Source organism: Apis cerana, linkage group LG3, assembly GCF_029169275.1.
Source record: "Apis cerana isolate GH-2021 linkage group LG3, AcerK_1.0, whole genome shotgun sequence".
NCBI classification, from domain to species: domain Eukaryota; kingdom Metazoa; phylum Arthropoda; class Insecta; order Hymenoptera; family Apidae; genus Apis; species Apis cerana.
The window spans coordinates 6,546,880-6,574,628 of record NC_083854.1 but is presented as its reverse complement, the minus strand read 5'-3'; the positions used below and the strand labels follow the sequence as shown (position 1 = coordinate 6,574,628).

At 41.3% G+C, this 27,749-nt stretch overlaps 1 protein-coding gene and 1 long non-coding RNA gene across 4 annotated transcripts in view; one reads left to right on the top strand and one right to left on the bottom strand.

The window, feature by feature from the left end:
* LOC133665798 (uncharacterized) overlaps positions 1 to 27,749 on the bottom strand; it is a 47,807-nt gene that overhangs the window by 17,266 nt on the left and 2,792 nt on the right. The window lies entirely within an intron of this gene.
* Positions 148 to 27,706, top strand: LOC107998053 (guanylate cyclase 32E). Of its 3 annotated transcripts, none has more exons than XM_062072559.1 (23): positions 148 to 234; positions 10,170 to 10,373; positions 10,622 to 10,819; positions 14,048 to 14,170; positions 14,587 to 14,782; positions 15,246 to 15,323; positions 15,616 to 15,860; positions 16,404 to 16,549; positions 17,693 to 17,831; positions 17,930 to 18,020; positions 18,913 to 19,118; positions 19,832 to 20,014; positions 20,099 to 20,203; positions 20,320 to 20,391; positions 20,899 to 21,064; positions 21,425 to 21,632; positions 21,738 to 21,872; positions 22,164 to 22,276; positions 22,358 to 22,509; positions 22,586 to 22,684; positions 22,898 to 23,042; positions 23,126 to 23,224; positions 23,341 to 27,706. In XM_062072559.1, the coding sequence occupies exons 2-23, from the start codon at positions 10,185 to 10,187 to the stop codon at positions 24,132 to 24,134; spliced, it is 3,882 nt and encodes a 1,293-aa protein (XP_061928543.1). In that variant the 5' UTR covers positions 148 to 234; positions 10,170 to 10,184; the 3' UTR covers positions 24,135 to 27,706. The 3 variants fall into 3 exon arrangements, with proteins under 3 accessions (XP_061928543.1, XP_061928542.1, XP_061928541.1); XM_062072558.1 differs by lacking the exon at positions 148 to 234 and adding an exon at positions 1,388 to 2,338; XM_062072557.1 differs by lacking the exon at positions 148 to 234 and adding an exon at positions 3,400 to 4,193 and having other exon boundaries at positions 23,341 to 25,066.

Sequence of the window (27,749 nt, the reverse complement as noted above, 5' to 3'; positions counted from 1 at the left end):
AATTAGAGAGAATGAGTGGAAATATACGTGTGTTTATATACGCGTTCGAGTACATTTGGCGAGGAGAACGTACGCTTCGCGGAATAATAACAAAAACAAATCCCCACCAAGTGTTAAATTCTCCTTCCGATAGAAACATCGATACCATTCCGCGTCGAGCAGCGTACCATACCGCTCGACGTCTCTATCCCAAATTTTTATTTCCGTAATTTTTCAACGTAATCAAGTGATCAAGTAAGTTTATTCGATTTTTTTACGCAATAATCTTCCCTCGAGGATCATACGTATAAATTTTACAAGATTAATCGATAACTAAAAAAAAGAAAAAAATAACTTTTGCACGTACAATCTGACGCGATAGAAGACAGTCTCCAAATTCTAATCTCCAAACGTTCCAAGCGATCGAATCCAAACGATTCTCCCAAACGTCTAATTTCCTCGATAGTATTTACCGTAGCTAACATTTTTACAATGTTATTCCCGAAAAAAGGGAAAAGGTTGAAAGCAAACGGGACGTGAAAAATCACATTTCGTCGAAGAAGAGACTTTTCACGGTTCCCTTATCTTGAGAAATATATCGCGGTCAAAGGATCGATCGTACGACCACTCGTCGACGTACCGTGAAACGAGAGACGTGAACAAAAGTTTCGGTTCGACGATGCAAAATTCGACGACGGAGTGGGAGGATCGTCGCAGGATTAGATATTACCAAAGGATGCGTATCCTTCCAGCTCTCTCTCTCTCGAAACAGTAGTTGAACAGTGGCCAAAAACAGTGGCTGACTTCCTCCCGTGATACCTCCTCCCTTCCTTATCACCGGATAATGGACGGTTTTATTTGCAGCTGACAGAATCCCGCTGCTTCTTCGCCTCGAGGAGACGAGAGTCGGAGGGTGAAATTCGGGGTGAAATCAGCTCTTCGCTGTGACGGAACATGAATTTTTATTTCCGTGCCGGGTTGCGGCTTATTTAGGACCCCCGGCGTTCGCCTATTTCAAGAGGAAATCGGTAAGAACGGAGGGGGCTGTAAATTTTTACTTCTTCTTTCTTTTTACACAACGTCTGGAAAATAAGGCGATCTTATCAAATTGTAGAATGGAATTTTTTACGATTATTCGATTAATTTTCTTAGCTGAATTATTATTGTTATTATTATTACTATTATTATTTCTAACGAGTCCGTTTCGATCGATTAAATTTTTCCAAAATACAGATTTTCAAAATTTTTTCAAAACCGATTCCTTAACGATTCCCAAAAATCGTTTAAAGTTTTTAAACGAGCACGTTCTCTCTCTCTCTCTCTTTCTCTCGTGAGAAAAAAAATTATCGAAATACCGGGGGAGAAAAATGTATTCGCGAGGAGTATTGGTAAGAAGCGGAGAAGGAAAAATGGAGAGGAGAGAAGAGAAGTCCGGTCGATCGAGTTTGGCGATGGCGCGCCTCCCTCTTTTTTCGAATCGTTTTCGCGGGTATGCGGCTCATGCGCGCCGCGTCACCGCGTCGAAGCTGGCGTCGGGGACTGTGAATGGGACGACGACGCCGACGGCGACGACGCTCGACGTACGAGGGAAAGAGGACGAGCAGAGAGAAGTCAGTCTGGCCGCGCGCGCCTACGATCACTGTCGACCGCCGGTCTCACGTCGTTCTCCTCGCGCCGGCGGGACGGTCGTTCGAATCGCCAATCTCGTTCTCCGTTATTACACCCATCGTTCTCCATCCTTCGACACCTCCGTCGAACGCCTCCAAAATTATTTCTCCTTCGTTTCCTATATTTTGCTTGCGATGAAAATCGTTCGATAAAAATTGGAAATCGTTGGAATCGGGATAAAGATCCAGTTTGGAACAAAATTGAACGAATCTGATATCGAAGAAGTTTGAAAGTGTAATACCCGCGTTCCATCGCGTTGTTGTTTAATTTCTTTCTTTTTTTTTTCTTTTTTTCTCGGCGAGAGGAGTTTTGTTTACGAATGTAGACGAATGTGAATGAATTTGTGCGGGGTATGCAGAAAGGGGAAATAGCTGTAATTGTGCGTGCTTTTCATTTCTTTGATTTACCGCCACGATTACGGGCCGCATTCTTGCACGCTCGCTCACGTGGACCACGCGACGGCCGCGAATTTAAATTACGAGCTTCTAGTTTTCTGCCACGCGGAATGCTTTAATTCCTTCCGCGGCCCGCCTCTTATCGAGATCGACGCGTTTGCCACCGTGGTGCGCTATATATATCTGTTTAACCGGGGAATGATATCGCAAGCGTGCGCGTAATCTCGGCGGTGTTCGAGAGGATCCCAGCATTTTTCGGGGAAAGTATTGGTTGCACGAAAATACGAGGACGAGAGGTAAGGCGATGATTTTTAAATTCATTATTATTATTGAGGAAGAATTCAAGTAGCGGCGAAATTGTTGTTCGACAATTTTAACAAAATTGGTAAAAACGAGAAATTTTAAACGGTTTTTTTCCGATTACGACAGATGTATCTTTGCTTCTTATTATTATTAACGCGGATTTACAAAATTTCGAATAACATTTCCTTTTTCTCTTTTATGTCAATAACGATTAATATATTCGAGATTTCATGAAATTATCGATATTAAACAACAATAATTCTTCCGAAATATATTATATTAGATAAAGAAAAAAAGAAAAGCTCCGTTTAAGCGTCGAGAAGAAAGTCGAAAAATCATTCCTTCGGTCAAATCCTTGTATCATACACACGCGCATCCAACACGTTTCCAAAGTTCCTTAAATCCATTTATCCTATCTATCGTCTTGTTCTTAATCCATAAATTTTAACGTTTCCCTCCCACTGTGACTCGCTGAAATTCCACTCAACCACTGCTGCTATTAAAGTAGGCCAAAAGTAACAAACAAACGCCGTCGTAGGCACTGTACACAGATAAAAGAGAAATAAGCGTAATAAGAGTATAAGTTGGAGATATGCTTCGACGAGAAAAAGAAAAAAAAAAGAAGGAAGAAGAAGGAAGAAAATAAAAGGAAAATCGAAATCGTTTTAGATGGAGAGTGAAAAGGAGACTAGCAAAAAGTTGTGAATGAGGATGAGGCAAGCCACGTGCCGACGAAAACTCGGCCCAATAAATCACACGGCCTAAGTTCTCGATCGAACGGCGATCCCTCGTCGAGAATTTAGAGAATCGAATCAGATTTTCGAGGAAAAAGTCACCCGCGCCCCTTTTCGTCCTCGAAATTATTAAAACCTTTGGCGACTTGGACGCGCAACTTATACACCGACGATTAAACCGAATTCTTGGAGAGTATTTAACCAAGTCGGCACTTTCATGCCGAAGCAGATTCTTTGATATTTCCGCTACATATCGAAGCTTAATTGAGATACTTTTAACGAATGGTCGTTAATTAACGAAATCCTTTTCTTCTTTCCTTTCTTTCTTCTCGATACTCTTTTCGATATCGAATTTTAATGGAAATTTCATGGAACCGATTCACCTTGCTTCAACCCGTTTTATCTTTATTTTTTTGTAAATGGAGGTAAATGGAGAGGGATACGTTCAAATATACGCTGATGCTCGCCCGTGATATTAAAAAAAAAAGAAAGGAAATTATTATTTTTATCATCGATAATTTTCGACGATCCGAATTTAAAGAGAAACAAGTGTAGGAATGTAATTTATAACTCTCTGACGGGATAACGGATTGTCTTGGGACGATCGGGACGAGAAAATACATGACAGATATCTTTGAACTCGGGCGCTCGCGTTGCCGTCTCTGCGTGGGTGCTCGGTAATATTGTGCCCGAGACGTAAACATAAAATAGAAACTGGAGAAGTTTCAGTCCAGTTACCGGTTGAAACGAGGTATATCGCCTCTGATGAGCTTCGAAACAAGAGCTTCCTCGAGAGGTACAACACGGGGAGGAGGTTTAACAACGCGAGAGGAAACGACTTGCCTAGCCGATGACGATCTGTTGTGAAAGACAAATAGCGCGGACAGATGTGTATATATATATATACACACATATAAAGAGAAAAAAATAAAAAGAATTCCATCTACAGAGGAATACACTCGGGACGATGAAAAGAGATTGCAGTTTTTCGAAGTTTACGACGAGACGTAACAACAATCTCGAAAATGTAGACCAGAAATTTTTCGACGCCAAATGGAAAGAAGCTGCGACTCTGTTGATCTTCGACCGTTCTCGCCCGTCTACGAAAATAAACGTAAGCTTCAATAACGCGAAACTAGAGCGTAGTATCTCACGTATCAGAGAGACCGCTATTTCGATTTGCACACAATCGAGCAACGCCTTCGCCGTTCGCTCTAGATCTCTAGACGATCCCTGGATTTTATCCGACGACGCCTCGTCATTTCTACGATCGATCGGTGTCGCTCTACGAGTCGATGATAATTATTAATTCGAGCCCCCTCATAAATTATTCTTGGAACGGAGAGCGGGATTATTGGACGATTATGCGGCCATCGATTATCGATCGTTTCGATTCGACCGGCTCCCGTCTAATTGGAAAATGTATGACAAATAGAAATTGAAAGCACGGGTTGGACGATGTGGCGTGCTGTATACGCGCTTCGATTGACGCAACCGGATCGAGGCGTGCCTAAAATTCTCTATGTAACACCATGTGACACAGATACCGAGATCACCTTTTTCGAAAGTCGGCCCCCATGATCGCGTCGAGTCCACTTTCCGTTCTCCGCTCGCGAGAATCTCCCCTCGCGAATCCTCGCCATTACTTTTACCTTCGTCATCGATCTGCGCGCGATCATAGACGATCCCATTCCTTTTTATTTTCCTGGCTTTCTATCGTGACGTAGCGTGAAATTGAAAATATTGAACAAACGTGTTGTTTGCAAATTAGAGTTGGCTATGTCTCGAACTCGTGTTCTCGCCGGAAATAATTCCTTCGTGATCATTTTTATCTCGGGAGTGGAATACGATCTGTTCGAAAAAAAATTGTCAGAAATTCTTGCAACAAGGATTATCCTTGTGGAAATTTCGTACAAGCCTCTGCTCGATCGATCGTAATCACGTATCCTCGATTCATATTCAACGATACACACCCGTCGCAATCTAATGGCAGAAACTATTGGCCAAGTTCGTTCTCGTAATAAAAAAATTATTACGAAAAGGAACGAAAAAGAGACGGATCTTATCATTATTCCATCGGAATATTGCAGCGCGTGTTTCCAGTATTCTTGACCTTCGTCTCTCTCTCTTTTTCTCTCGTATTTCCCTCGTTTCCTCCGCGTGATTTTTTTCTTATTCCTCCAACGATTTATTTCTCCCAATTCTCGAGCAAAATTTGATCGGATGAATGAAAACTGATTCTCGACGCGGAACAAGGAAATTGCGAGTATTTGGATTCATTTTAGACTCGCGTCTTGTTGTTCTGTCGACGGATCTATATATCAGTGACGGTCCAGCCACGATTAGTCGTAAAAGAGCGAATGGTGATCGCGCATTAATCCAGATTTCGTGGGGAGGATTTTCCTTATGCGCGATTCGGTAACGTTTCGCTTTCGAGAAACTTCTAAATATAGTCACCGGTATGGACAAACGTGTTCCACATATGTAATAGCAACAGCACATGCGTGCGGGCTCGTAGAAGGGACATTGGCGCGAGACCATGGCGAATTGGTAGCGCGCTCGAGGAATACCCGAGGCGTTCGATATATCGTATCCAAGGAAATAGTAATAAAAACGTGCTACAAAACCGTGCAACTTTACTTTCTCTTGCGACCTTCGTCTTGCGAATTGGCCAGCCGTTGGATTTCGAAAACGGCCTTTCCTTCGGATTTTCACTCAGGGGAAAGGATCGAGAAACGAGGAGAATCGAGCTTCCTCGTCAAATTTCCAAATTGCCAAATTTTTCTCTCTACGATGAGAAAACGAAGAAGATCGACCATCTTCTTTCTCAAAGCATATTTCCTTGATATACTTTTCTATCTTTCTATCCAGCGGAGAATGTGTCAAGTTTCGCAAAATGATAGAAACGATTAGCATCTAGGATAGAGTTTTCGATTTCCCAGTAGGAGTAGGAGGAAATTCTTTCTCTCGATATTCACCTGTTTGATCGGCGGGTACAGGAACGGGCGTAAACGAAACGAAAGGAATATAATTATGACGGTACACGCGCGACACGTACTCCACGATTATCCGCGATAAAGCGCGCGTTAGGTGGAATATTTATTTAGCGTGGAGCGCGATAAGGGCGGGAAATTTATCCGGGACAAGCGGAAATACGCGCGGTGAATATCGCGCAACGAGATTCTCGTGCACGAAATACTCGTTCCGAATAATGCGAAATCAAACGATTTGCGAATAGTTTTCGATCGAAGAGAATCGGCCAACTCGTTTTCGAACGATTGTTAATTTCGAGCGGATTCGAAAATCAAAAATTCTTCCTTTTTTTATAAAAATTAAGATAGTTTTTACACTCGTCGCTTCGAATATGCATTCTCTATCATTTGAACGATTTTTATCATTTTTCTTTTTTTTTAATCGAAAAGATTTCTATCCGAATGAAATTTTTATACAAGTGCTTTTATTTTCATTATTTTATAATGAAGATTTTCGAATATTGCTTTTTATCAGTCTGCCTTTTTTCGTATCGAGAAAATTATCCGCTATTCGAAAGGAATGAAAAGCAATTAAGGTATATGGATCCAGAAATCAATAATTATCAAGGTATTGGGAGCATCTTAAGAATCGATTTAATTACAAGTCACTCAGTCGAGGGGATCGAAGAATCGAAAATTGAAACGTGTATTATATCGCACTCCTCCCCGATTGACTATGCATATTTAACGATACACGATAAATAAAATTTCGAGCGTTACGTTATAATTCATCGATAATATCTTGATACTTGTTGGCGTATTGTTTTTTTTAAATCGTGCTTACAAAAGTTTATAATCTTTTTTGAATTCAATTTTCTTCCCTGCGTTCACCTCTTGCATTGCGCCGAACTCCGCCCTGTATTAAAATTAATTAATCAAATATTGCACCAACGACTGAATTCACATTTGCGTGCATCTATCCGAAAATGGAAAGATATATATATATAAAAGCAAACTTTGGAGACAAACAAAAGAGAAAAGAAAAAAGTAGAACCTCCTCTCTCCACATGCTCGAAACGTTTGCGTTTAAAAACACAACGATTAACCTGTTGCCGGCGGAATAAAAAGTCGCGGATTCGTTAAAAATGCGCTAAAGATCCGCCAACCGTGCCACGACGATTGTTCACGACGCCATAAATCTGTTTCTGCCCCGTTTTAATATCGAACTCTGTTTACGATCTCCGTCCGCGATTTCTTTTCGCCCGGCCGAGCCGAAGAGAAGGGAGGAAGAAGGTTCAAAAACGAAAAAAAAAAAAGAAAAGGGGAGGAGAGGAGGAAATAAAGCGTCCAAGTTACAAAACGGACTGGCCCAGGTGCGCACCGCAAGATTCACGAGATCTTCTCACGACACGGGCGTAACTCGTCCCTTGCTCGGATATTTGTCCTCCATCTAGAATTTAATGGCAGCCAGTTTGTTTCTCCGGGCCGATTGACGAATATTTGGCGAAGGGAGATTTGTAACGAGGGAGGGAAAGGTGACGATTCGTCAGAATGGCGAATACGCGGCGATTTCGTCGAAGCGATAGCACGTAACACGGTCGATAATTCTTAATACTAATTAAGGGCACCGTGACACACTGCGGCGGATAAATTGAACGTGGGCAGCCGGTGAAACGCGAGAGCTGAGATATTCGTAATAAGACGGTTCGTGAAATACGGGTTAATTGAGCCGCGTGTCTTGCAACGCGTGAAACGGAAATTTGTACAAATCAGTTGGGAGTTAATTAGAGTAAGTAACGCGATGGAAGGTTTGTTGCTCTCTTAAGCGCTCTCTTTCCTCGTCGCTTATAGAATAGAACAGTTGGATGAAGAAAATTCAATGGCTGAATATTGCCTCTAATTGAAAGAAACGAAAGCTCATTGATCATCGTTGGATATTTTTTTCTTTTAGAAGAAAGAATATTCTTTTCGATTTTTGTATGGAATCCACGTGATATAATATCCAAAGCACATCGTTCATTCGAGGATAATTAAGGAAACTCGTAAATTGCGTATTCGATGTTCAAAAAATTTAATCCGACGACGAAAAAAGCAATATTGAGAAAAAAATTGAATGAATTTTATCAGATGGGAAAATGGTAATCGACGTAAATTTTGATCGCTTTTAAGACGGTAGGGGGAGGGAAAGAAGGGAAAAATCAGAAACAATGAATACCGAGATGAGTTTCTCGATAAAGGAATGATGTCTTTATAGCTGATGCTCGAACGAAATATCCTGTCAAGATTTTTATCCGTTTAATTAACGCGTGGCATTAAGAGACGCGTTGAATTGGACCAATGGAACCGCGCCTTTCAGTCCCCGATTTATTCGCCGGTTATATAGCAAATTATCGATCGAGTCGTGGCCGATGCAACCATGGAAAATTAATTTCTTAGGCGCCATCGCTTTCGTGTATATACTTAATAAACCCGTGCACCTCGTTAATTATCACTGGGGAGGGGAAACGAAAGTCGCGCATTCGTCACTGTGACGAAATCGAAACCGAAAGATCCCTAAAGCGGTATGATCGGTAGTGATGGGATCGAATACGCGCGTTGAGCAAATTTGAACAAAAGTTTTCGAAGAATCCGATCGAAAGAACGATCTTCCCTATATTCAATTTACATTCTTTTACTTTTACGATAAGTAAACTCGTCGATATTACAAATATTTCGATTACCTTTTAATTTTCTCGTTATCGATCTTAGATCCGATTAGATACATTATTTATTGTAATTTTAACATCCATTCCGTCGGAAAATTGCGTTTAAATTTTTAACTCGGCCTGAGATTAATAGAAACCGAGCGTCGGGCATAGGCTGACGCGTACATATCGCGTTCTAATTTTACTCCAATTCTCTTAACCGCGTTTCCAATGTCCATCGTGGAAACGCCGGTCGTATTCCTTTTCTCGCTCATTATTAATAGAGCGCTCTATTTTTAATAATAACGCGTGAAAAAACGACGAGGCCGTTAAAACAAGACTTCGAACATGTTCGCCAGACGTGTGTTACACAATCGAAATCGTACAAGGTTACTGTCAATTTTTAGAGAAAAGATTTTAAAGACTTGCCAATATGAATCGAGAAAAGAAAAAGACGAAGATTGTCGATTAATATAATACCGTTTTGGATCGTGGAATCGCTTTTTCCTCGGAATTGGCCGATTCGGCTGGAATCGTCGCCGCATCCGAGTTTTCTTCGAGCACGGTTCGATGCGTTTCAATCGTGATTTAAGGGGATGGGGAATAATGGACGAATGCGAGACGGAAAAGAAAGATATATCAAGAAAAAAAAGAAAAAAGATAGCATTCTTTCTCGAAAAGAGTTTCTGTTTGCCTGTGGAAATGGGTCCAAATCCGTGATCGATCAAAATGGGGAGAGATACAGCGGTGGATCTCGTTTGCAAGCTGTCGACACACGATAACGCGATAACAGTTCTGGGGAAAGGATATTGGTAGCGGTTGTTAGCAGCGGAAACATAGGGAACAGTAGGAAGAGGAAGTGAAAGCGCGCCGTAGGAGATCGATGGTGTTTATTGCAACCCCTGTTGAGCTTACCGGATTCGTCCATTATACCTTCCCTGTATCTTTCGTCCGCAAGCTGGAGCTTTTATTGGACGGTGTTTGCAAATAAAAGCAACGAACGATGCAACGAACGTGTACCGTCGAAAGATTGACTTTTGTTCAGGGAGGGTAAACAGTGAGCTTTTGAAGAGAAAGAGAAAGAGAGAGACAGACATGCAAAAAGAAAACAAGGGGAAGCGAAATGGAATAGTCGTTGCCCTTTGCTTTAGAGATAAAAGAATGTAATTGTGCTTATAAAACCGAATGTGAAACGAAGAACGATGATTTATGAGAAAAATTTTGAAGGTGCGAAATATATTCAAAGATATTCGAGGAATAAGAATAAATCTCCAAGCTCCGTTTCTCGTTCTTTTTTTTCTTTTTTTTTTTTTTCTTTCAATTTTCTTAGTTTAGTAGAAAAATGTTTCGAATAGCATAGTAACAGGAATATTAGATATAATCGAACAAATCGAGGCCGAGTTAGAAGAAAATAAAGGGAATTAACGTGCAAAGGTTCCGCGACTGGGCATGCAACTGGCAAGCGTGGAGAGGGCTTGTCTGTTACTAACGGCGATCCACATTTTGCTCGATAAGGGCGTCTACGCCGAGACATTCACCCTCGGCTACATCACCGGCTCGAAAAGGCGTCCAGGGGACTTTGAGTATCAGCGTCCTGGTTACCGGATATCCGGCGCCATATCGCTCGCCGTGAAGGAGGTAATTGAACCGCTTATTTTCCCCGTACGTGATACATCACAACGACCACAATTAGCACGGAAGCAGATAATTAAAAGCGATAAAATTTTTGGAATCCCTTTGTCCCTTCCTCCTTTCTCAAAATGAAAAAGACGAAAAAGAAAAAATTAACAATATTCTCTCGAGTTCCTTGGAGCCGAGTGAAAATTGTGGACGAGAATATTGAACGGGGATGGATCGAGATCGAATTGAAGGAAGGCTGTTGATAGGTGAACGCGGGTGAGCTCGGTCGACGTGGGCACAAGCTCGACTTCCTCGTCGCGGAAACTTATGGCGAGGAGGAGACCAGCATCCTGATGACCGCCGACCTTTGGACGAGGAATATCAGCGCCTACATAGGGCCGCAGGAAACCTGCATCCACGAGGGAAGAATGGCCGCTGCGTTCAACCTTCCAATGATATCTTACGTAAGTTGCGTATATTTTCTCTCTTTCTTAGCCTTGGCAAAGAATCCAAGCTTGTGTGGCGTGGCTTTGGTTGAACGTACCGAGTGAACGTGAGTCAACTGGAATATTTCCATTCTATTCTCCGTTAACGAACCTCTCCGTTTAATACAAAAGATCTCTCCGCCTCTGCGGGCTCCACTCTATGTGACCCAATTGTGTCTTTAAGTTAACGTGCAAGTTTTTTACGTTACTCGTTTGGGCTCGGGTCTCTTAGTCTCCTCGATACGAGACAAGAGGTTTCGAGAAGTGACAATGAGAATTCTAATGAGTTTGTCGAGTAATTGTTGCACGTGTTTTCTTTCTTTTTTTTCTAATTCTTTGTCGAAAATTAATAGATCTCATCGAAAAATATACTCGTTTGGTTTACAAAAAGCTTTCTCGATTATGTAAATACGTCCACTTGAACAGCTTGCAATTCGAAAGCTGGGAAAATCTTTCGTAGACATAAAATTCTTCTTCCTATTCTTCTGGAAGAACAAGTGCTTAACTTTAACTTTGGGGGCGCTTTGGTCAACGAGTTATATATACATATGCTTTCAATTTGATGTTACATAATCGAAACGAAATCGATTAAAACAATCCTTTGAATTATTCACTCTGGTTAAACTCTTGAAAACGTATCTTATTTCTTTCTTTTCGAGAAACGATTAAAATCTCTACAATGCAGGAATTAAAACGAGAAATTTAAATAATAAAATCTTTGTAATCGTAATTCGACGATTATTTTTCCATTACACGATTTCTGTAAAATCTAAATCTTTTTTAAAAAACTTTTATCGTACGCTTTTTCTCAAGATCCACGTAATTGCAAGAAAGATAGCACGCGGCCAAGAGCGGACTCAACAAAAGTAGAGTTTCGGCCCCGTGCAACCCGCGTTCTATTTAAATCAAAGAGCCGTGCACCTATGCATTAACGACGAACGGTCCTCCCCTCCGCCAAAGTGTCCCGTTCGATCGTTTTTTCGCTTGTACACCGACGTGATCTGACGGTGCAATGCGCGGCTTCGAGCTACACGGCAGCTGGCAGGCCAACAACACCGAGGAAATAAATTATTCGCCCCACCACCCGTGAATACGAATGTGCGACAACCGAGGTTACGACACGTTTAACCCATTCACCGCCACGGAATCGTCGGACCAACGACTTTTATGTATCTGTTGTGACGTTCAATCCACTCTGCGAGGATTGAGGAAGGAAACATTTTTGCTCGAATTCGGGATCGTCGATCAATCAAACTTGATCCGAGATCTTGGTGCAAAAATCGGGCAAATTCGCTGAAAATTTCCGATCAAATTTGATAACTTTTATACAATTGTTAACTTCAATGATATATATTTATAAGAATTTTTAACAACGATATCGATGATTTGGCGCAAACGATGAAGGAAAATTTATAGTGAAATAATAACAGCAAGTCCGTAAATTCAAACAGATGATTGGACGATGAAGAATATTCGATAAAATCTAGAAAATGATTGTTGACGTTAATATTAATGATAAATATATTCGCGAGGATAAAGTGAACGCGTCACAGAGATTTCCTGTCCTACGTTAGATGATAATATTGTATACACTCGCTTCGTGAACTTTACCAAGAAAAGAGGCATATAAAGAGAATTTTTGCGTGATCTTTTCTTTCGCACGTAAATTCGAAAAGCGTCACAATTTGGAACGCACGTTTATTTCGTGATTTTCACGATTATTTTTATCAAGAATCAATCTGATCAATTTTTAAAGAGTGCGTTAAGTAAAAAAAAGATGAGAAACAATGTTACGACAAGAAAATAAGATAAGATAATGATGACTTCATAAAACTCGATATTCAAACGAAATACCCTGTCAAGATTTTTATCCGTGTAATTAATACGTGGCATTAAGAGGCGTGATCGAAGTGAAGTTGGATCGTGAACGAAAGAATAAAGTTACACGTGAAATATAATCGAAGTTTTATCCTTTTTTTTCTTTTTTTTTTGGATCGAGATCTTGAGAAGCTTTTATCTTATCTATAAAAGATGAACAATAGGAAGAAAAAATGAAAAATTGAAGATATACGGGACAGATAAGAGAAAATTGAAATTATCTTTAGATGTGATTCAATACGTTTTACTTAATCTTGGAGACAGATTTAACTGACTGGAAAGAAAAAAGAATCCATCCATTTTCTGTCTGAAAATTATTCAAATCATCGAATATATATATTCCTTTTCGAAAAATATAATGTTTCACGATTCGTTTAACTGACGTTAAACGATTTCGAATGGACTCGTGCGAAATTAATCGACTTGTCGCTGAAGATACGCACAATAACTCGTCTCGATGTCGAGGGAAAGGGACTACTCAATTTCATTTCGATACGTATCGATTTCACGTTCGATTTCTATACTTGTCCTTTACATAATACATCGGTTACAAAAAAAAAGTATTTGCACTCGTATACCCGTATTTTTTCAACGAATGTTTTTCCTTTTTTCGTTATGTTTAACATTTTATTTTCACGATATCCAATTTGTACGGACCCACGAAAATATTAAATGACACGAAATGTAATATATATCTGAACACGTAATTAATTAATACAAAAATTACGGTAAACGATACTGGAAATATTTTTTCAATTCAAGATCAGAAAGGAAAAAAATTTAATAAATTTTCCCTCTTGTCTCTGATGAAAAATACTTTCAAAAGAAAAAGAAGAAGAGAAATTTTCAAGATTAAATTTTGTTCTCCTTACTAATACACGAAAGGAGGAAACAACAAATTTAATTTTCCGTTAAACTCTTCCCTTATGAAAATTAGAAAACGCGACTCGACGAGCTTTTCTCCAAACCAGTTGTTTCGAGTGGATATAAATAATATTATCAAAATGTAACACAGCGTGGATTAATTGATCCAAGTTAAGTGTCGAGCGAGTCGTAAATCACCATGCTCATTTTCGTCCCCCTTTTTGCTCGATTTTCCAGCGGGACCGTTATAAACGCTTTAAGAGTCCAGCTGACACAGTAATCACTCGCATTACACGTGTCTCTCGCTTTCCAACCTGGTAATAGACCTAGAAACCCAATGCAAATTCGAGACTTGCCCGATACACGTGTACGCCGTTCGTTTTTCTCCCTGTTATCCAGCTTCGCTCGAAATATCTCACGGTTAGTTGTTGGCTTTGGCTAACAAATTTTTCTTTTGCTTTTCAGTTTTGCACCCATCGAGAGTCCTCCAACAAGAAGGAGTTCCCTACGTTCGCCAGAACGAGGCCGCCCGATACCCAAATCTCTAAATCCGTGGTCTCCGTGTTGATGGCCTTCAACTGGACCAAAGTAAGTCGCACAATCGTTCTATGTGTTGAGAAGCTTGAAATCCTAATACAAGACTAGAGATCGAAGTGAAATTAATGGATATAACTTTGATATTTGATAAAATAAAAATAATATTGAAAGAGATATTAAGAGTTTCTCGATCTCTTTTGCATTCTTTTTATATAATATCGAGGCCTAAATATTCGAATTGCCATAAGTTTTACATTAATATTAATTTAACAATTCTAAAAGAAATATTTTTATTCAGAAAATCAATGATATCTCATATCTCTTTTCCCGAGCAAAAATAAACAATTGTCATTGATGGGCATTGAGCGCTTTCAATTTCATCGATTTTTTTCTATCTTCGCGCAATCTTCCATAATACTTCCACCCCTTCTTCTTATTTTTCCTTTTTTCTTTGGCAATTTGTTCAGGTGACGTTCATGTACATGAACTCGACCCTGTTCGAATTCAACAAAATGTCAACGATCGCCGAGACTATATTGGCATCGTTCGAGGCGGCCGGTGTGACAGTGAACTTTATTCGCTGTTGGGAAGAGCCATACCACGTCACGCACATGACCAATCCGTTCCACAAATACGTCACCGAGACTTATAGGGAAACTCGAAGTGAGTAGCAAAATCGGGCCATTTTTTTTTAACTGTTAAAAGACTATATGTATACCAAAGATTCTTGTTTTCCAAATCGCGTACACCGAAACAGTCTACCCGCATTTATGATTCTTCCATAGGAGGAATTGTTTAGCCCGCATCGACGATTGTTAAAAATTTCGCACGGTGAATAGATACTGCTCGTAATTCGTTCGTTAATTGCGTGCGCGTTTTCAGGAAAATGTTAAAAATAATAGGATTGACCCGTTTGACAGGATTTGCGATCGGTATAATCGGAAGAGTTTCGATCGTTGGATTTATGAATTTTCGTAAACAGATTAACTTAGATATTGAAACAAAACAACGAAGAAAACAAAAAAGAAAGAAAGAAAATTATAAAGTTGAACTATAAACGATAGGAGAGAATTGAAAAAGAATTGTTTCCATGGATTCGTATAATCGAAACGTAATTCTGTTGCAGTTTACGTGATTCTAGGCAATTACTACGAGCATATGGGGCTGTTAATGGCGTTGGATGAGAAGAAGCTATTGGAAAAAGGTATAAATCCGCTGTAGCATAATCAGGTACATATACCAGAGAGCAGTGTCACTAGATAATCTAATATTCGCCCTGGATCGAGCTTTACTAAAACATACTTTCCCGCTTTCGATTCATCTGAGGAGAAATACCAAGGAAAAATGTTTCCACGGGTCTTTCACTCTCGAGAGGAGAAATTATTTCTTTCTTTTTCTTTATCATCAATTATTTCCACGCGAGATATCCTAACGATCCTATAAATTTCTCATTACATCGTTCGAGAGAAAGCATATCGCGGTGATTCGTGCCTCAGGTGAGTACTGGGTGGTCGGCGTCGATATCGAGCAATACGATGAGAAACGGCCGGACAAGTACTTCCGTGGTTTATGGCAGAGGAAGACAAACTACTCGATCCTGAAGGCGTATCGTAGCTATTTCAGCGTGGTTGCATCCGCGCCCATTTATTCCACCAACTTCACGCGCATGGTGAACTTGTACAGGCAGAAGCCGCCCTTCAACTTCTCCAATCCCCTCGCCAACATGGGTGGGATCATTCAGGTGACTATTATCGCTTACCTTTTATTTTTCATCGACGGTTAATGATAATGATACGAATAATACAGGATTAATCCAACAATTACACGCAATAGTATCAATTTTTCAAGCACAGTCGAGTATCGATAAAGATTCTCAACACTTTTAAATACTTTTAATTGGCAATGATCTATGAGTTTATGAGTCTCACGAATCAATAGTGTTTTAATTAAGTAATTTAAAATCTATATACGAGAGATGGATTCTAACGTCATTAATATTCTCCTTTGAATTCAATGTATATATACAAATCCGATTCCATTCCATTATTCACGATATTTCCACGATAAACATTCGCAATATCCATCCACAATATTTACAATGAAACGAAGGAAAACTAAAAAAAGAACCATCTATCCTTTCGTACGTATATATCCATCCTCCGTAGCGTCACTTGCAAAAAAAAAAAGAAAACACGGCGTAGAAAATTCCCACGGAGGAGGCGCGAATGGAAGAGCGTCATCTCGACTTCTTAAACGTAATCGTTTTGTTTGTGTTATAAGGCAGATCGTGCCGGAGACGGCGTATCTGTACGACGCGGTGCACCTCTACGAGAGATCGTTGCTAAAAGCCCTGGACGAGGATCGGGACCCGAGAAATGGCCGAGAAATGGTGGCGACTCTTTACGGCGTTCATTATCGGAGCGCCATGGGGTACGTATACGGCTTATCGGCCCCATCCCTTTATGCAAATCAAGGAAGCACGCCGAAAACGAGTGCAAATATCGGGCGATTTTCGACGAAGCGATTATTCCGGAAACGATTCGTCATCCCCGAGCGGAAATCTCGCGGTTCGATGATTAAGAGGAGAGTCATGAGACGGTTGCTCACGTGATTTTCAATGGAAAAAGAATAGAAAATTAAATCCTTTATCTAAATCCTTTATTATTGATTTCAAATGGCGGAAATTTTTTCTCGATGCGCGAGAAAGAAAGGAAGAATTGGAATTTTAATCTGTGAAATTTTGTATATTTTGCATGTATGTATATAGTCGATCTTGATACAATGATTTAGGAAGAAGATGAACGAGATTTGTCGTGATTGAAAAATCTGAAAGACTTCATTTTTCGATTCATATTTTAATTTTCCGGTGGAGAAACGGCTGTAAGTGGGCGAGCAGGCTCGAATTACAAGCTCGATTAATAACGTATCTCAACGATATCGCGGGCGATTTTATTCCGATCCCGAAATGGAACTCTCGGGGCCGAAATTGCCCCGACGATCAATTAAATAAACTTAATCTCCTCGAGATCGTAATAGATTTTTATTTATCGAGCAATTCGAGAACGTATATATACGGTATATTCGGTTCACCTGAATCACCGTGGAAATATTTATTCTCCGCGTGAGACAGTTTAAAGTGCGCGAGGCCAATAAAGCAGAGACGAGCATTATTACGATGACGCAAGCGTCTAGAATGATAATTGACCCTACGAAATAATTAAGGGGCTTTCGCGCCGTTATCCACGCTCTCCCGATTCTCGGGATAATTTTCATTTTCGTCCCGATACGATCTCGAGACGCGTGTGCGTGCGTGCACATATACGCGCTTACTGCAAAATTAGCCGCGTGATATTTCTTTAAAAGTGTTTAACCGATGGAAAGAAGGAGAAAAAAAGTTCGGCGATTAATAAAAGGAAAAAAGGTGCGGGGAGAATAAATAAATATGATGGTATAAAATTGGGAAGGAAAGCAACGCATCCATCGGGTTCCTTTGCGCAATTTACGAGGACTTTTAGCGCTTGTAAAGCGCAGGTTACGACGCCCCGCCTGTTGCATGATACATCATCTGTACAGATATATGGTATACATGGACGAAAACGGTGACGCTGAAGGCAATTACACTCTGATTGCGCTGGACAATCGGCCGACAAAGGGACACGGTTTATACCCCATAGCTTACTTTGTGGGAAAAGAGAACGGCACGAATCTGCCGGTAAGGCATTAACTGATTTTTCAATGACGCTTTTTACCTGGTCCCAGGCCACCTTTCGTCGCTTTCGTTTATCGATTCCACCACGTTTCACTTTGCAGATACTTCGATTGACGAGGGATATTTCGTGGATCGGTGACGGGCCGCCGATCGCCGAGCCTCATTGCGGTTACCACGGTGAAAAATGCACGTGTACGTGTGTATTTACAATTTTATTATTATTATTATTACCATCTTTCTTCATTCTCTCGCTCTCTTTTAATTTTATTCGCCTTGCAATAAAGATAAATCAATTCCGTGACAATTTTCTTTTTTTTTTCTTTCTTTGCTTTTACGTTTACAACCGTGAAGATGGAGGCGAACGAGGTGAAAGCATTAAAGAATTTATTCAAGAAGCGCGTTAGTAGAAACGCGAACGTAGGAAACGTAGAATGTTCACCCGATGATCGAAACGGTGATTCGATTCGGTGAGGATGCGGATCAGGGTCTTCCTTCCCCCTCCCTCTCCCTCCCACCCCTTTCGAATTACCATTCCATACCAGCTTTCACCTATGAGATGTAGATATTTCATATAAACGGCGAGCCGATCTCGTTACGAGAATACAGAATAAAGTTTGCCTTTGCGGCGATGTTAAAAAAAAATTTACATATGTAAATATGTTTGAGGAGAACGCCCTCCTGCCTATCCTGCGGATACCTTTTTCGTTTCCTTTAATTGAGATCGAATACCACGTGTCTCGACCACGTAACCGCGATTACGTATTGTGCAACAAACGGCAGCCGCCACGGTCGTGACCGATTTAAACGTGAAACGTTTGAAAGGGGGATTACAATTAAAAAAAAAAAAAAAGAAAGAAGAAACGATCGAATTCGCCTTTGAATTGAGTATCGATATCCGATTTTTGACAATTTTAATCTCTCATCTTGGAAAACTTTTGATAATGGAATAAACTCTTTAATAGGAAGGCAAGAATCTTGCAATTTTCATAAGCAAAAAAAAAATATATATATACAGATATTTGGATAAATTGACAAGTTGGAAAATAAATATCGAAGAAATAAAAAAAAATTTGGAATGATTTAGCTCACACGGGAGAGATCGTGGGTGGAATAGCAGGTGGATTTCTGTTGATCATGGCTGCTGTGGCCCTAGTGCTGTACAGGAACTGGAGGTACGAGCAGGAACTGGATTCCCTACTGTGGAAGGTGAACTACAAAGACATTCAGATCAAGGAGCAGAAAGACGAGTCGTCCGGAATGAACGAGGCGCCTACCAAATGCAATTCTAAGGTAAATACCCCTTGCCTTCGTTCTGAATATCGTTTCTACATTTCTCTCCACTCTTATACCGATTCCCTGTTATTTCAGTCATTTACCTCGACCCAATTGATCCCGGGACTTTCGAAGCTCAACATATTCCGCTATCAAATCCTGAACGATACTCTCGTGCTTATTATACAATGGAAACGATTTTAAAATCGTAAACGAGGTGTTTCATATAGGATGAAATTGATTTAATTCTTTTTTGAAAGTAAATTTTGTTCTTATTCATGGTTCAAATGTTGTGAAAGTTACACGGAATTTGCCGTAAACGCAGCGTGTCATTTATTAAATTGGTGTTCTTATGAAATGTTATTTTCTGAAATAAAATTTTAAATTGCTAGTATTATTATTATTATTCCGAATTAACTTTTATTATCCCACGTTTTCCAAAAATTATGAATCCTATAATTTAAAAAAAGAAATACATATATATATATGTATATATTTATACAAATCCTTTTCAAATTTATTATCAATCGTAGAAATTACTTGACGAAAAAATTAAATATTATTTAACAAAATCCAACTGCAACGATCTGCAACGGTGATTGCGAGATTGAAACTCGCATAAGAAAAATATCATCGCTTATATATATATATATATATATATATTAATTATACCAGCATTATTAAATATTTTCCAATACCGTCGTACCGAGAAAAATATTTTTCCTGCACAGACAACGACCCAGCCCATAGTAAGAACCAGCCAAGTATCCCTAAGCTCGAATCCCGACGCCGATTTTCGTTATTCGATGATTTACACGCAAATAGGCGTGTACAAAGGGCGGATATTCGCCGTGAAGAAGGTTCGGAAGAAATCGATCGAGATCACGCGGGAGATGAAGAAGGAGCTGAAAGTGGTGAGTACCGTGGTTCTCGAGCGACCGTGGGGAACGTTTTTCCGAGCAGATCGTGCGCCAACTAAGAGAGGATCGTTTCCCCAGATGCGTGACTTGCGACACGATAATTTGAACGCTTTCATCGGGGCGTGCACCGACCCGCCAAACATATGCATCGTCGTCGAGTATTGCGCCCGTGGAAGTCTCAAGGTAAATGGTCCGACAAGGGTATCAAGTTTGTAATTAAGTAGACGAAACGAACACCGGAATTCCTGGCTGCTAATTTTCTCTCTGTTTCCCTTTTTTTTTTTCCGTTCTCCTAACAGGATATCTTGGAGAACGAGGACATGAAGCTGGATAATATGTTCATGGCGTCCTTGGTCGGAGATATAATCAGAGTACGTATTGTTCTGGATATCGATATATAGTTTTCAAGTTTTTTTTTCAAATGTGAATTAAATTGTTGCTTTTGATAAGTTAACGGAATAAGAAGTTTCTTTTATTTATTTTTCCTTTTTCTTTCTTTCCCTGTTCGATTAACAGTAAACCAAATTTCGAAAGTTTTCTTTGAATGAATTTCGTTTATATACGTAAAAAAGTTTTTATAAGGTGGTACGGAACAGAATAGGTCGATCCTAGAGGAAACTTTTGGAGTAAATGATACGTCTTACGGGGGCCCGTATGGAGAAGCAGTGGCGGTCGAGTTGAAAACAAAATTTTCACAAATTTATTCAATAGCCCAACTTTTCTCGTTTCTCTCGTGGAAAAGCTTGTTGAAACTTGACGCTCGTTTCAAGTTTTCCAGCATTTCCAAGCTCCGTCCCATCCTTGATTGATCCGAATCATCGCGATCGAATTCGAACACCTTCAAGAGTTTCTCTCTTTTATTTTCGCTTACTTTTCAGGGCATGATCTATCTGCACGATTCCGTCATAAAATATCACGGCTCGCTGAGTACGTCCAACTGTTTGGTGGACTCTCGATGGGTCGTAAAACTGGCAGACTTTGGGTTGCACGAGTTCAAAAAGAACGCCGAGTGCGAACCGTGCGACGTTATAAAGAAGTATCACGGTAAGAATATACCACTTTCGTTTACGTTGGACGATAAAAAATTTGAGGTTACGAAAGATAATTAAGAATAAATACGAATATATCATTTTGAAGGAACAAACAATTATAAAATGAAACGCTCGTTCGAGATCTCGATTTATAAATCTCATTTTGAAAACTTTCCTATTCGATCTAATTTTCATTTATTCGTGACAAGTTTTCAGTCTCTAATTTAAAAGGGAAAGAAATGTATTCTTAATAGATATATCATTTTGAGATCTCGATTTATAAATCTTGTTTTGAAAAGTTTCCAGACCTATTCGATCTAATTCGTGGCAAGTTTTCTCTATTTTAAAAGGGGAAAAAATATATATTCGACAGGTTTGTTGTATCGAGCGCCTGAATTGCTACGATCGACGAAGAGTCAAGAGCCGATAGCGCGCGATTATCAAAGAGGGGACGTTTACTCTTTCGCGATAGTGTTGTACGAGCTTCAAGGGAGGCACGGTCCGTTCGGGATCACGGAATTATCCGATTCGGAGATATTGAAGAAGGTGATCGGCCGGGAAACGGACACGGAACCGTTCAGGTATTACGATTGAAGTCGCGATCTGTCCAAGGCAGAAGTTACTTAAATTTTACGTGCTTTTGTTTCCACCCTGTCAGCTACTCTGTTTTCCTTGAATTATCTCAGACCACCGTTGAACCAGTTGGAGAACTGTTTCCATTTCGTGCGCGATTGTCTGATAGAGTGCTGGGCCGAGGATCCCGAGGCCCGACCAGACTTCAAGATCGTAAGGAACAAGCTGAGACCTCTGAGGAAGGGCATGTAAGTTGGATCAATTTGATCGGAATCGAAGCCAATTTCCAAGTCGAGAATTTTTTCAATCGTACGATATTTTAAACAATTCTTTCCACCATTCTTCTTATTATTACATTTTACCTTCAATGGGATTTTTAGACGTTTATTTTGTGAAACGTTATTCCGTTCCAATAACGAAAAACGTTTAAAATAAATGGAATAAAGTAGACTCGATACAAATCGACAATTTAAATAAAATACATCCCGGATAAGATGGAACGATAAGAATAAGAAACGAGAGATGATTTTTTTTTTCAGGAAGCCAAACATATTTGACAACATGATGGCCATGATGGAGAAATACGCGAATAATCTGGAAGCCCTCGTGGACGAGCGAACGGATCAATTGACGGAAGAGAAGAAGAAAACAGGTTTAAGACTTAAACACTCTCGCTCGACTCTCGAATTGGATCGTATCCCTCGAATTATATTAAAGCGTTTCCAATTTTCAGACGCCCTGCTGTACGAAATGTTGCCGCGTTACGTGGCGGAGCAATTGAAACGGGGGCACAAAGTGGAGGCGGAAAGCTTCGACAGCGTCACCATTTATTTCAGCGACATCGTAGGATTCACCGCCATGTCCGCCGAAAGCACGCCTCTACAGGTGATTTCTCTAATTCTCCTAAAGGATACTTCTATAGCGTATATAATTTCAATTTCTTCTTCGCTCCCTTCCACAGGTGGTAGACTTTCTGAACGATTTGTACACCTGCTTCGATTCGACGATAGAAAATTACGACGTGTACAAAGTGGAGACGATCGGGGACGCTTACATGGTGGTGAGTAAATTATGGTTGTTGGAGGAAACACAATGAAAATAGTTCGTCACGATGATCATCGCGGACAATTTCTCGAATATAACATATAACGTTTGTAGCTGGAAAGGAGTGAATTGGATCCGGAAAATATATCTCTCTTTTCGAGATTCGTAGAATACATTCAGCGATTCGTGAAACGCGTTCATACGGAATGAGATATTCCTTTCTCGACAGGTAAGCGGGCTGCCTATTCGAAACGGTATTCAGCACGCGGGAGAAATTGCCAGCATGTCCTTGTGCCTCCTAGACGCCATTAAACAATTCACCATTCGGCACAGGCCCCTGGATAAATTGCAACTTCGAATCGGTATACATTCAGGTACAAGTCGAACGAGCGTGTCGTACCCCTCTCTACGATTTTAGCCAGTTCCCACAGCTGACACACTTTTACTTCTCGCTTAGGACCAGTGTGCGCCGGCGTGGTAGGCCTAAAAATGCCGCGCTACTGCCTGTTCGGCGATACCGTGAACACGGCCAGTCGCATGGAATCCACCGGCTCCCGTGAGTGATTACATCCTTCTTAGCTTTCACCGCGAGATATCGACGGATAGAAGGAAGGGAAAGAAAAGAAAAGAAAAAACCCCTTATAAATACTTTTCCTTTCCTCTGTTTTACAGCTTTAAAGATACACTGCAGCGGGGAGACGAAGGGGCTGCTGGATCAACTAGGCGGTTTCAAGATAGTGGAAAGGGGCCTGGTCTCCATGAAGGGCAAAGGCGAGCGTCTCACGTACTGGCTGATCGGCGAGGACGCGGTCCTCAGGGAGGAGAGGAGCAGGGAACGGGAGAATCGAAGGAACGGTCACGCGAGGAGGAATCCTTTGATACCGCGAAGCTCCCTCAAGAACAAGTCGTTGGTACGGTCGACGTTCATGAGGTGTTCGAGCGAGTCGCCCAAGAGATTGCGCTTCGCCAGCTCGGACCAACTGAATCAGAAATGCTCGCGCGCGAACAGCCAATTGGAATCGATAATCGACAATAGCCCGTGCAAGCCGAAAATGTGCCGCGCCGCGGCCGGGGCGGATTCGTGCGCCGTCGTGGATAACTGGAGGTCGTCGAGCAACTCGTGCCCCTGCGTGGAGAAGCTGGGGGTGCAGGAAAGCACGCGGATCGACGCGAAAGAACTGGGACGGCACCGATCCCACGCGGATTCGAAGGGCTTCCAGGCGTTGAGGCATCTCAACTGGACGATCGGCAACGAGGCTTGCCTCTCTTGCGAAGGAGGGGCGAAGAACTCGCGGTTCGGCTCGGCGGGGATCGTGCAGACGAGCTGCAGATCGGCGCCCAGCAGCCCGAGGCACAGCACTCTCATCTTGAATTGTCAGAGGCGAGCCGCGCAGTCGAACGAGGAGATGGACGGATGGGATGCAACCACCCCGTTGATTTATCACCCGGGAGGACGATTGGATTAAGGGGGGAGTTCCTCGGGAATTGGTGTGTTGTTACACGTAGATGCGATAGATGTTGGAACTTGTTCGTATCGGGGGCGAGAAAAGATGGAAGAGTGATCGGGTAAATTGTCAATTTTCCAATTGCGATTGCTTTTTTTTTCGACCTCGATAATTTCGAGAACTTGGATTGAAATTTTTCCCGATTAACTGGGTCGAGTTTTCCCTCCCTTAATCGATGACGGACAATCGATCGTTTCTTTTTTCTCTTCTATCCGCGCTACGTAATTAAATTCGATCGATTTGATCGAGATTGTATCGGGACAAGCGGAGTTTTAGTCAATTAAAGAACGGATCGGTTGTTGGCGCGCGTATCGAATATGATTCTCCCCTCGCTCTCGGTACACGACGTACCAAAGCGCACCGTACGTACAAACGAGATACCTAACAGATGTATTTATACATTATTTATAACACACGTAACTCGTGCACGGAAATCAGCGCGCCAATGTAACGGTATATTCCACGCATTAGCTTAGACAATCAAGAAGGCTCGTGCTTTTTATTCTACGTAAGTGTCTCTAGTCAATTTACTTTAATTTTTACGCATACGTTATGTTGTTCCAACGCGATGAAATATTCGGGATGAAATATTACTCTGCTCGAAATAGAACGGCCCGGATGGAACGAACGGAAATGGGACGAATATTTTATATTAGGTCCTATTCTGTAATCAACAGTTGCGTTAACTGATATTCTTTACTGCCGGCACGTAGTACTTATAAGGCAATTATTTATAGAGTAATATATACGTACGACACCATAAACGTATCGTCACGAAAATTTTTCTCGATAACGCGTCTAATTAAGAAACCGATGTATCGTAAGCGTGATGCGAGCATATGTGTATAAGTTTATTATCCTTCTCTTCTAATAAAGAAATCGATTTAATAAAACGCGAGATCCGATCAGACTCGAGTCGAGAAATTAAATTAAAATACACGAATTTTCTGCGGAAAAGATATCGAGAAAACGTAAAGATAATCCGAGATAATTTCGCGAGGTCTTTTGTTGTACGCGGAGTCGGCATCGCACGAGCACGATACGTGACGGAATGGCGGCGATAACGCGCCAAGATCCATTAAAAAATTATTAGCATCGAGGAAATTAATTGTACGCGAGGCCGCATTGATTGCATTCCTTCGTCGTGAAAAATTGGAGAAAAGTCGATGGAAGTCGAGAAGTCTAAACTAGCTACCAACGTTCATGCACATCCACTCGAATGAAAGAAACGAATAACCGATGCTCGCTCGGAATCGCATCAGTGACCGTTTTACCGAGGGAGAAGGTTCGCAGGCGCGTTACGAAAGTCGTGGCGGCGCCGATGAAAGCCCGGTTGCAGCCTTCCAGGCACGTTTTTTACTTGGCGCACGGAAACGATTCACGAGAAGACGAAAGATTTATCAGGATCGAGAAGCGAGCAACGTTTCGACAAACGTGCGTCCGTTTTGCAACGCGAGTTGACAGATTGGCGTTGGAAAGTTGGCGTGTTCAAGGTGGGAAAAGGGGAGTCAGCAGTTTGAATATGCATACCGGTGACGTTCCATTCCCTTTTTAAATATCTAATGGTACTGTTACGTTTATTTATATATATATATATGTATATATACGAGCAAACTGGTCGCGATCTGTCGTGCCTCCCGATCACGAAAACTATAACTAAACCCGTTAGTGGTTGGACGGCTAACTCTTCATTACTTTAATTTGCACGTCTCGTTACGTGCGTCTTCGTAACACGTGATCGGTACGGTGCGCCGCGGTTCAGACTCTGCTTAAGTGCGAAACGGTCGTGCAAACATCAGAATGACTTCTGAATTTATTGCGCAATTTACTATTCGGTGTGTTTCGCAACTGCTGGATGCGAGAGCGAATGAACCAACGGAAAACGATTCTTCTTCTCCTTTTTTTTCCTTTCTCCTCTTCGACCTCTTCTTTCCCTCTTTGAGACCGACCAGCCGCATCCCTCCAAAGGGCAACACGCCTTCCTTCCTCGATAATCGAACAATTCGAATTCGAGGTAAAATTTTCGAATGGGATCGTTTTTCACGAAACGATTGGACGCAAGAATCGCACACCCTGTATAACGAGGCGACTCTTATATACAGAATGGGGTACCATCTTTATTTACGGTGAAGTGGTTGTCGGCCAACTTAGAGGAGCGGCCATCATTCAATCAAGCCGGACAATTTAAACAGCCTGATTCACGCAGCGAAATCATTTAATATTTGACGTCAAGCACGATTATCGTATAACGGTGCGTAATGGCCGATTGTTTATACAGGTTGCAAGCGGCGCCGTAATTTTCAAATGGTTGTATCTGCCTCCCTGAGAACGAGATGTTGTTGAACGTTTGCCGGAGCGATGTTGCAAAATGATCCGTGATTAGCGGACGAGTTACTCTTCTTCGTTCACCGTTAATAACCAAAGTTGGATCGAAAAATAAAAAGAATTGCTCCCCCCCTCCTTTCCATCGTCTCCTTATTTCGACGTCTCGCTCGATTTCACGCGAATCTCACCCGTACACGTCGCGAATTTTCGATCGTTCTGTTTACCCTATCCGAATATCTCTTAGTATTCGCTCGATATTAATCGCCTCGGCGACACGTTGTATTATTTCGACTTCACGCTCGAACGCGGCCGTTAGAGCGAACACTTTTATTAATGCTCTTTCTCTCTCTCTCTCTCTCTCTTCTGCCAGCCGCGCGTCTATTTATAGTCTCGCGGAATTATCTTCATCCGCCGTAGAACAATACGTTCGGGGCGGATAAAAATTTCGATAGGAGAATGTTAATCTACGCGGTTCATCGTTGTCGTCGGTCTCGAATGAAAAAGGAGCGGCTCGATTACCGGCAATTAGATCATCGTCGTTGCGCATAGACGAAGTCGAGGAGGGGAAGAGAAAGAGAGAAAGAATTTGCGATACGCAATAATTGTAGATGAAGAGTCGGTTAAGGAAAGATTAAAATTAATTCCGGCAAAATTTCAATCAATTTTTACTAATCTTGCGAGATAAAGTTTGAAACGGTTTATCCCCTTCTTTCTCGATCGATCGGAACCACGGCATCTCCTCTTTGCAACGCATCGCACCTGCGCCACGCAACGACCTGTTGTTCGCGCACAACACGCGGTTACTTTACATAAGATATGCGCAAGCTTAGGCCGAGCTGAAAATAAACTTGCCGCGATTCGACACGTTCGACACGTTCGTCTAACGCTCTCGTTGTCATTTAACCTGATTTCCATCGGCACGATTCGCGGGGCCTCGAACCGCCTCGCGTGCCTTTTCTTCGCGATAAATCTCTTTCCTCCTTGATCGCCAAAGTTATTCGAGAGAAATCTATCTCAGAGATCTTCTCCGCCGGATTGAAACGAAATCGCGTCGTTTCATCGACGACGACCAATGGAAACATCGTGACTTACGCATCATCGTGTATCTATTTAATGAACGCTCTCGTTACGACTCGAGTTGTTCAACATTCTAAGAGATGTTGTTATACGTGTATAATTAAGAGAAAAATATATATACGTGGAAGATATTTCGTCCGTTCTTTTTTTTAATCAACGTCGAATTAACCCCAA